General features: G+C 39.8%; 1 protein-coding gene across 1 annotated transcript; it reads left to right on the top strand.

Moving 5' to 3' along the window:
• Positions 1-2,235: 2,235 nt before the first annotated feature.
• LOC4351096 (kinesin-like protein KIN-14P) lies at positions 2,236-8,723 on the top strand. The gene is made up of 19 exons (NM_001423244.1): positions 2,236-2,613; positions 3,868-4,034; positions 4,115-4,249; positions 4,458-4,715; positions 4,796-4,867; positions 4,949-5,017; positions 5,124-5,219; positions 5,354-5,494; positions 5,577-5,658; positions 5,754-5,849; positions 5,959-6,135; positions 6,229-6,335; positions 6,410-6,585; positions 6,717-6,878; positions 6,990-7,243; positions 7,329-7,492; positions 7,565-7,714; positions 7,917-8,320; positions 8,412-8,723. Exons 1-19 carry the CDS (start codon positions 2,457-2,459, stop codon positions 8,557-8,559), a joined length of 3,015 nt encoding a protein of 1,004 aa, NP_001410173.1. The 5' UTR covers positions 2,236-2,456; the 3' UTR covers positions 8,560-8,723.
• Positions 8,724-9,770: the final 1,047 nt, after the last annotated feature.

The following is a 9,770-nucleotide window of genomic DNA, read 5'->3' as shown; positions in this document are numbered from 1 at the left end:
CGCCGGGGCCACCGCGCTTGGAGTTGGACGCCGACCGTCGGAGTGGGCGTCCGCCTGGGAAGGACGGCGGCCATGAGCAGTCGCTGGGCGCATCGCTTACCTGTTCCTACTGTTTGAGAAAAAAACCACGAGATGATTTTGGGGCAAGACACATTTGAGAGCAGAGCAGACTCACTCACCTCACATGTGCCAATCTGAAGAACTGCTCCTGATGACACCACAATCACAGCCCATCCAGTTCACCCTCCAGCCATCCTCATTTGAGCTCTTCGCATTCCGATCACAACAATCGGCGATGTCGGTGCGAGGTTTGCGCAGATCGGGCTTGCCAACATGCTCAACTGTGGTGGCACCATTGTTGATGTGGAGTGCAGAGATGGAAATGGGAGTGAGGTGAATATGAAGGTAGAGGGGGCAGGGAGGCTTTTGGTGTTCTCAAGTGTGAGGCCACAGAGGTGTTTGGTGGATGGCTTTGAGGATGCATTTGAATGGGAAAATGGCGGGAAACTGATGGTTGATGTGTCCTGGAAGCAGGACAAGAATGGTATCTCTGATGTGGTGTTTTGTTACTAGTTTACTGTACTGTACTGATGATGAATAGAACATGTAGTACATGTACTGTTTTCATGGTGTGATTAAGTAGCGTGTTTTCATGCTATGCAAAATTTGTAATTTTTCCAATGTATAATAATAGTGTGAAGAACAAGTGTCACTTGTTAGTTGTTACACTGAATTTCCATTTTCTAAAAAAAGTTGTGTTACAATGAACTTGTATTGCGTATATTCTTCAGGAGTTGACATGGCCTGCAATTTCTTACAGATTTGAATGGCACGCTGTTCGTGGCAGCCATGATTTTCTTTGTTCATTTTTTATAATAATTTGTTTGTCTTGGACAATGATAATTAAACATAAGCCGGCTGATTTTTTTTAAAGATGATGACAAGATTAGAGGAAGAATGAGAAGAACACCTGAAAAACTCGCATATAATTCAACAGATTTCATATTTACAATGACGCACCTCAAAAACTCGTTTCACAGAATAATGATATTAACGCACATAAAAATTCATGAATTTGGTATGATTTGTAGTCAGACAAGTCACTCCTGGTTAAATAATTAGGATGAAAGTAAAGATTCTCCTACAACAACTTGATAGTATGCATCATAACAGTATGTTCGAGTCCTCATCTCTCGATGATGGTTAATTTGCACTTAAGACTGAACAAAGAGTCAAGAGAACATTAAGTTCGAAGGCGGCTCATTAGTACTCTAAATAAAATGCCAGTAACTATTCTCTCACATATTTCTTGAACTTGAAGTGTGAACTACTACAAACAAACATGTTTTGGGTTACCATTAGTCCCTTATGTACTATGCTTAAATACAGTGAAATACACCTGTCTAATTACTTTGTTAGCTAGGCTATAAATGTAGTATATCGAATTACCAATGCAACTATGCAAGTCTTTATTTTGACCACAGTATTTACTGAACCAGACTGCAAGTAAAAGTGTCACATTTTTTCTCCTGCAACTGCAACAATCCAAACAAGAAATTTAGTCTTGCTGAACTGTTAGACTTGGCACCAGCCAATGATCCTTGACAACCCAGAAATAGCTTACAGCTGGCAAATTGCCAATTCCATGCTAGCTACTCCATCCGGTTTGAGATTAACTGACGTTTTGGAGTAGTAGCTTAGGCCAACCCCATATTTTGATTTTCTTGCAGGATCATTATCGCGTATCTGGTTTTGACCTTTTATGCGTGCTCTTAATACCACATTATTTATCCTATCAATACAAAGATACGTATATATGTTTCCCTTAAACAAACAACCCTCGTCTAATTCATATCTCTACCGCAAGTCTAATTTACAGGTATAATTCACATTTTTAATCAAAGAAACACATTAAAGGTCACTTTGTTGATTTATAGAATTGAAACCTGACATCTCCATGAAAAAAAATTATATTGTAAAACCCATACCATGAACTCTGCGCTAAAGAAATCGACGACGTAATCAGATTAAAATCTTCAAGATCACAAATTAATTTCTACCATTCCAAACATGGGAAAAACATGTGGAAACTGGAAACAGCACATTGACAACCCATCCAAGAATTAAATTCCAAATGCTCCCAAAAATAGCCCTCTCATATAAAACCCACCATTTTTAGTCTCACTAAATCTCTCCTACCAATATATGCAATCCACCCCTTCAAAATCCTCCTATTTCCACTCCTCTCGTCACCACCCGCCTCAAAAAACTATCAACCCCGCCATTTGGAGAAGGAGGAGGAGCAAGAGCTCCAAGAAGAGCTCCCCCCCCTCCACCACCACCACCACCGATCTCTCCTCCAATCCGCGGCTCATCCTCCCATCCCCGTGTTGCGGGATCTTTCCGGGCGGAGCAGCGGTGGTCGGGTCGCCGGATTTGGGGGTGATCCGGGTTTCATGGGGTCGCCGGAGGGGGAGGAGGCGGTGGTGGCCACGGCGGCCGTCGTGGAGGACGGGCTGCGGGGGAACGGGGATGGTGGTGGAGGTGGGGTTGGGGAGGTGGTTGGGGTTGGGAGGAGCATCGACATGGAATGGCGCAAGGCTGAGGAGGCCGGTGAGTTGTTGTTCTTGATTTTTTTTAGATAATGGAAATGGGTTACATCTCCGGCTTCTGTCATAAGAAACACAGCCATAAGTTTAATAGTAATGAAAAGTTAAGATAAAAGTAAATCAAAATGAGAAATAAGGTGATGCGACGAATCCCCAACTCCCCTTTATTGTTGATTAGCGTTAAGCACCACATAAAAACTTTTTAGCTAGCAATTGATTTGATATCAGTTAATTTTCTTTGTTTTTTTGGTGGATTGTGGCTTCAGCTATTGTGAAATGCATGAGCTGATGATGTTTCGAATCGATCGATGGGATGTGTCCTCGGTGGATTAAATTTTCTGCGATTCAGTAGTGCTTTTTCTTTGCATTGCATAGATTAGTGCTGTTTGATTCAGAGGTTAGAATGTGTATGCTGTGCCATTCTGACATAATTCAAGATTCCCAGATATATAGGTTGGTTCCATCTGTTAACTCTGTGGTGAACAAACAAATACTAGTACTTTCGTTTTGCTTCTACTACTTACTGCTGTAGCAATTTAGGAGAAATTGTTTTTAATTTGGTAAGAAACAAAAAGAAAAGGTAATCAAAGAAATAGTCAGAATGCCGTGTGCTAAATGTTGTTGATGTTTTCTCTAGTCTCATCGATGCTAGTTGAACTGTGTGTTTCATCTTTAGCCCCTTCATTTGCAAATTTCTTATTATCCCCTACTTGGTACAATTATAAGAGTAAATCAATAAAGATGGACTAGGTTATGATTTTATCAGACTTTGGCACTTAAAATCCCTGATTAAGCTTACTTTGCAGCTCTCTACATCTTAATAAAATTTTGGCTGACGTTCTGCACCAGCCTGGTGAAAGAAAAGTTGTAGCATCCCATAAACCCTCAGGAATCCAGCTAAATTTTATATAAGAGTATCCTTTTATAGTTATCAATGACACTTTTATTAACCACGGTACCTTAGGCATTCAGTGTCTAAATTTAGCTGCAATGTTCGGTAAAAAAAAAGCTAGCTGCAATAATTCCTTAGGTGTTTGGAAGCAATCAACACTGGGATTTTAGTGTATTTTGTAGGTTACTACTTCAATCTCTTGATGAGCAACCGATGGGTTTGATTTGGACTGGTTTCTAGAATTGAAATCATCCTATTTCACAGTACATTTTTATGTCGACATTCGAATAGTACAGATATTCTATTGTAGTTTTTAACATACTGGGGTTATATGAACCGGTGCTTCAATTTGTTTGAGAAATGCAGCAATAAGAAGATATGAAGCAGCCAACTGGTTGCGAAGGGTAGTTGGGGTGGTGTGTGGAAAGGACCTTGCAGAAGAGCCCTCCGAGGAGGAATTCCGGCTTGGCCTGAGGAATGGCATTGTTCTTTGCAATGCACTCAATAAGGTTCAACCTGGTAGCGTGCCCAAGGTTAAACTTCTCTCCTTCAGGTATTCAATATAGTCTTGTTTATGTTAGCTAATTTTACATTCCGAGTATGATGCCTTTAGGTTGTGGAGGCCCCCTCGGACTCTGCAGATGGTGCAGCTCTCTGTGCATATCAGTACTTCGAGAATGTGAGGAATTTCCTCATGGGCCTACAAGATTTGGGTCTCCCAACATTTGAGGCATCCGATCTAGAAAAGGTGACACTGCCATTATCATTTAGTCGTAGACTTCTAGTGACATTCCTTTTCCTTCTTAACAGTTCAACACTAAAGCTTTTGGCACAATTTACTGATGTTATATTGTAGCACATGACATTTTAAAAGGGATGCAGGATGCTGCTTCTATAAAAAAAAATCAGTAATTTAGCTTCTATAGATTGAGTGAACTTAATGTTTTCATCTACAGGGTGGAAAAGGAGTTCGAGTTGTAGACTGTGTTCTTTCTCTGAGGTCATTCAGTGAAAGTAAGCAAGTAGGAAGATCAGCTCCATTAAAATATGGTGGCATTCTAAAGCCTTCAATGTCTGGAAAGCACTTCATCCGCAAGAACTCTGAGCCTTTTGTGAAGACGATGGTGAGAAGCTACTCAGCAGAGTTACTCAGAGATGGCGTATCACTAGAGCAAAGCTTAGGTCTTGATTTTTCACTAGAGCATGTGGAAAGAGTATGCCTCTGTCTATAGATCTTCTTTCTTTGTAGGTAAATTTCTTTACTTCGTAGTAATCTTTACCTTCTTGATTGTAGACTACTCCAGACTCCATCAGAATGCTTGTCCAAACAATGCTCTCAGATAAAAAGCCAGAAGAAATACCGTCGGTAAGCCTATTGCTTAGTTGACTCTTTTGAGCGATGTGATTGATGAAATAAATATTTTTTTTTGACTCTGGTGATTTGCAGCTTGTAGAATCACTGTTGAGCAGAGTTATTCACGAATTTGAGCGTCGTACTGCAAACCAGAATGAATCGGTATTTCAATTCATCAGTCTTGCAAATTCTGCATTGTTTTAGTGACCTTTTCATTTTGGCTGTACTAACTACATGCGTAGATCCACTAACTGAGAGTTCTTTACAGGTGAAACATGCTTTGGATCCTAATGATGATAAGTTGTTATCCAGAGCAGATACACCACCAGAAATGGAGTCAACTTGTACATGCAGTACAGGGAATGTATGTACTTTTTGTCACTGTTAGTTCTCAATGTGCTCCAGTGAATAACCATTAGTCCATTACCAATTAGACATATCTAACATTTTCTTACAAAAGTATCTAACTCACTGTTATAAATTGTTCACCTTGTGAAGATGGATGAAGAAGACCATACTTCTGTGAGTATGAAGGAAGAAGTCAGCACTGCTGTACTAGTGAATGGTGAAAATGTGGTCGAGCATATACAGGCAAAGCAAACAGATAAATATTTTGATCAGCAACAGAAACATATCAAGGTATTTATAATAGTAGATGTTCTCTTTTGAATTTAACTCTGCATCCATACTACATTTGAATGTTTGTTGACATTTTCTGCAGGACTTGAAAAGTAATCTTGCAACTATGAAGTCTGGGATGGAGCACATCAAACTGCAGTACTCTGAAGACCTTGATAAGCTTGGTAAACTGAATTCTGAGTTCCAAATATCCATAATATTTTCCACAATTCTCTCGAGATCTTTCAGGGCATCACATATTCTTTCTTTTCTGTATCAGGGAAGCATGTGCACACTCTTTCTCATGCGGCTTCTGGGTATCATAAAGTTCTTGAGGAAAACCGTAAGCTATACAACCAAATACAAGATCTTAGAGGTACCCTTTTTTGTTCCTTATGATATAAGTAATGGAGGATTGTACAATGTACATGCATCTTTCATGGGGCAACACAACATGCTAATACATCTTGTTTCTTCTTTGCCAGGGAATATTAGAGTATATTGTCGAGTACGACCTTTCTTACCTGGAAAGGTAAGTTCCTCAAGCAGTGTCGCTGGACTTGAAGATAGAACTATCACTGTCATGACTCCATCAAAACATGGAAAAGATGCCCGGAAATCTTTTACTTTCAATAGGGTTTTTGGACCATTAGCCACGCAAGGTTGTACATACAATCTGTGATACTGCACTATTTCTTTCAACTAGAATATGGCTGTTGTCAATTAAATGATGGACAATCTTTTGATTAGTGCAGAACAGGTCTTTGCGGACATGCAACCTTTAATCCGTTCTGTGCTCGATGGATACAATGTTTGTATATTTGCATATGGACAAACCGGGTCAGGGAAGACCTTTACAATGGTGCCTAACTTGTCCAATGTTTTTCACATTCAATAGTCTTGGAATATCAGAATATCATTCTGCTAATTTTGCAGAGTGGTCCTAAAGTATTGACGGAAGAAGGACTTGGTGTCAACTATAGAGCATTAAATGACCTATTCAACATTCAAGCACAGAGGAAAGATACATTTTGTTATGAAATTTCTGTGCAGATGATTGAGATCTACAATGAACAAGTGAGAGATCTCCTTCAGAATGGTGGAAACAAGAAATATCCTTTCCTATTTCTTACTAAATTAGATATTGATTTATCATTAGTTATCATAAATTCTTAAATTTTTGTGATACACAAATGAATATTGCTCTTCTGTGACATATTTATTCTCCTTAACCTCAAGAAACAGTGGACATTAAAAATAGTTCGCAGAAAGGTATAGCAGTTCCTGATGCAAACATAGTACCAGTCACTTCAACATCCGATGTGATTGATTTAATGAATCTTGGCCAAAAGAACCGTGCAGTATGCTCAACAGCCATGAATGACCGTAGTAGCCGCTCCCATAGGTATGATTCTGCAATGCTACCCTTTTTCAAACAAATCAATGGCATCTTTCATACCAAACAAAATTCTGAACAAATTATTTCTGGCTGATGACTGGGGATTGTATTTTGCAGCTGTCTAACAGTTCATGTTCAGGGAAGAGATTTGACATCCCGGACAGTTCTAAGAGGCTGTATGCATCTTGTGGATTTAGCTGGTAGTGAAAGAGTTGATAAATCTGAGGTTGTAGGTGATAGGCTGAAGGAGGCACAACACATAAACAAGTCATTAGCAGCACTAGGCGATGTGATCGCATCCCTTGCTCAGAAAAATGCACATGTTCCTTACAGAAATAGCAAACTTACTCAGTTATTGCAGGATTCTCTTGGTATCTCTAAAACTCTACATCCTTGTTTTCACCTTGTTAAAACTGGAAGCATGTGGAGTAAGTTTTTCTATTTTTCCATGGTTAGGAGGACAAGCAAAAACATTAATGTTTGTTCACATAGCCCCAGAACCAGATGCTATTGGTGAGTCAATAAGCACTTTGAAGTTTGCAGAGCGAGTTGCTACTGTTGAGCTTGGAGCAGCTAAGTCAAACAAGGAAGGGGGAGAAGTCAAAGAGCTCAAAGAACAGGTTCTTATACCAGCTCCACCTTTTCATTTTCTTAACTTGGGGCAAATTTTGCTTATGTATCTCTTATTGCAGATAGCTTGCCTCAAGGCAGCATTGGCTAAGAAAGATGGTGAAACTGAAAGCATACGAAGCACACAATCAAGCCCAGATATATATAGAATGAGGATGGGCAGCGCACCTCCTGCATTCAGGAACCCAATGGAAGAAGTTGGAAATCTAGAGGTATTTCCTTTCCCAAGATGAAATTCATAACAGATTAAATGGAAGACAGAAAAATAATTATTCCTTATTTGACTGGGGATGTTTCTTAGAACTCTATATGTTTTCATTTGTAAAATATACTGTATTCATATGCCTTAAAAGATACAGCAAAACTCTGTTACATGGTTGGATCAATCTAATTTTGCGCATTTTAATTTAAAAGACCAGAAGCAATGGCACTCCCAGACAGAAGAAACGAAACTTTGAATTGCCAGATGTAGAGAATGATACATCTTCATGGCTTGATACTAGTTCTCAGAAGGAAGCAGCCTTGGGAGAATGGGTTAACAACTCCCAATTTGGTAGCAGCAATTCCCTACTAGAATTGGGACCTGATGCTACACAAGATGTAGTCTTCTATCAAAGAAACAGTCCTGAGCCGCAATGGAGTTGGGCTGGGTCTGTCGCAACAGAGGATTCTGATGACTTTGAGGTCACAACCAGTTGCTCGTCAGAACAAGATATGGTGCGTCCAACAAGTGCACCAAAAGCTCCAGGTTCTGCAAATGGGAGTGCCTCAATTGCAAGGAAGGCCCAACCCAAGGGTGCAAAAAGCACAGACATCAGGTATGTCAATTGCTATTTTTGAAATTGTTCTAGTAATTATCAGATTTTGTGCATTGTTGTCCTGAGCTATGCTGGGTTTGAATTACTTCAGAAGCACGAATCCTGCGAAAAGGGCAGCACCATTACAAAAAAAGATAAACGGACCTCCATCGGCGTCAACCAAGAACGGAAAACAGTTGAGTTTGAGTGCGGCTGATGGAAAGAGAGCTCCCAATGGTAAAGTGAGCGCCAAGAAGTAAGCAATCCAGGGGAGCTTTACTCTTGTTGTGACCATCTTCGCCTTTATGTTGATCCTATTGGAGATGAAGTATACTAGGCAGACAAACATGTCAGTCCTCTTCAAAGGTTGCTGGCTCATTGTTTTATCATTCATTCAATCAATTTTTGGTACTGTACATAGATAGAATAGGGGCCAGAAAAGCATGAGTATTGGGAAAGATCAGTTGATCACCAAGGGAATATTTCTCTTCAGATGTATACAATTTACAATTGTTGGAGTTGAGTAAACTCTGTTGTATGATGTATTCAGGAGTCATGAGTCATGACAACAAACATATGGATCGGTTTCTGCTGTGTGATCTTGTGATGTGTTGTTTGACAAGTTTTTCGCTGTGGTGATTGAGCACTCGAAAAAAAAGTTTATTTCTGAAGATGAATTCTTTGCCATGCCTAGTTCCGTATAGTATTGATCTTAACCCATAAGAGCATCAACTCAACTGTTAGAGTTTCTTTCTAAAAAGATACGAAAGTCCGAATTGCCATCATTGCCTTGTGATTCTCCTGGGAAAAGCTGCAGATCCTAGATTGAAACTGAAACATCTCTTCAGTTTACATGCCTGAATTCAAGAGCTGCAATTTAATAATCCATACCTGAAGTTTAGCATTGAGGTTTGCATTAGAATCCGGGTGTCATGCTATTTTCGTTCGCTCTCTCGCCCAGTAAAGGAAACACACAATGGGGATGAATACAAAATACACAAACCTTGCTCTAGAACCTGAACATAATGGCTCAAACATGTAGATATCTTCCTACTCTCGTCGTCCCTCACTGATGAATCGAAACTGCACGCAGATCGATATCAGCTTCGTCCTCCTCGCTCCACCGGCCGGTTAAGTTTCCTCATGTTCCAAATGCCATCAAATTAACCACCTGGTATGTCACGCTATTATGCTGCTCTCCTCTCTCTCATGTAGTAAACGATTAAACGGACCACGGGATGGGGATGAATAGGAGAGTGTTATGATCCAAACCAATATAAAATGGCAAGCTTCGGGCATATACAAAAGTAAGTCCAATGAGAGGAAACATTCTGATCTTTGAGACTTAAGATTTCTCTTCTCAGTTTATATGTAGAAGGATGAGGTGTATGTTTGAATGTAAAAAGTTAAAGAATTTGAGAGTTTGGAGGAAAATAAATCGGCAGTGTTTAGAATCAATTTTAAACACTTT

The sequence above is a fragment of the Oryza sativa genome, chromosome 11, assembly GCF_034140825.1.
Source record: "Oryza sativa Japonica Group chromosome 11, ASM3414082v1".
Classification (NCBI taxonomy): Eukaryota; Viridiplantae; Streptophyta; class Magnoliopsida; order Poales; family Poaceae; genus Oryza; species Oryza sativa.
This window is presented reverse-complemented; position numbering and strand designations above follow the sequence as displayed.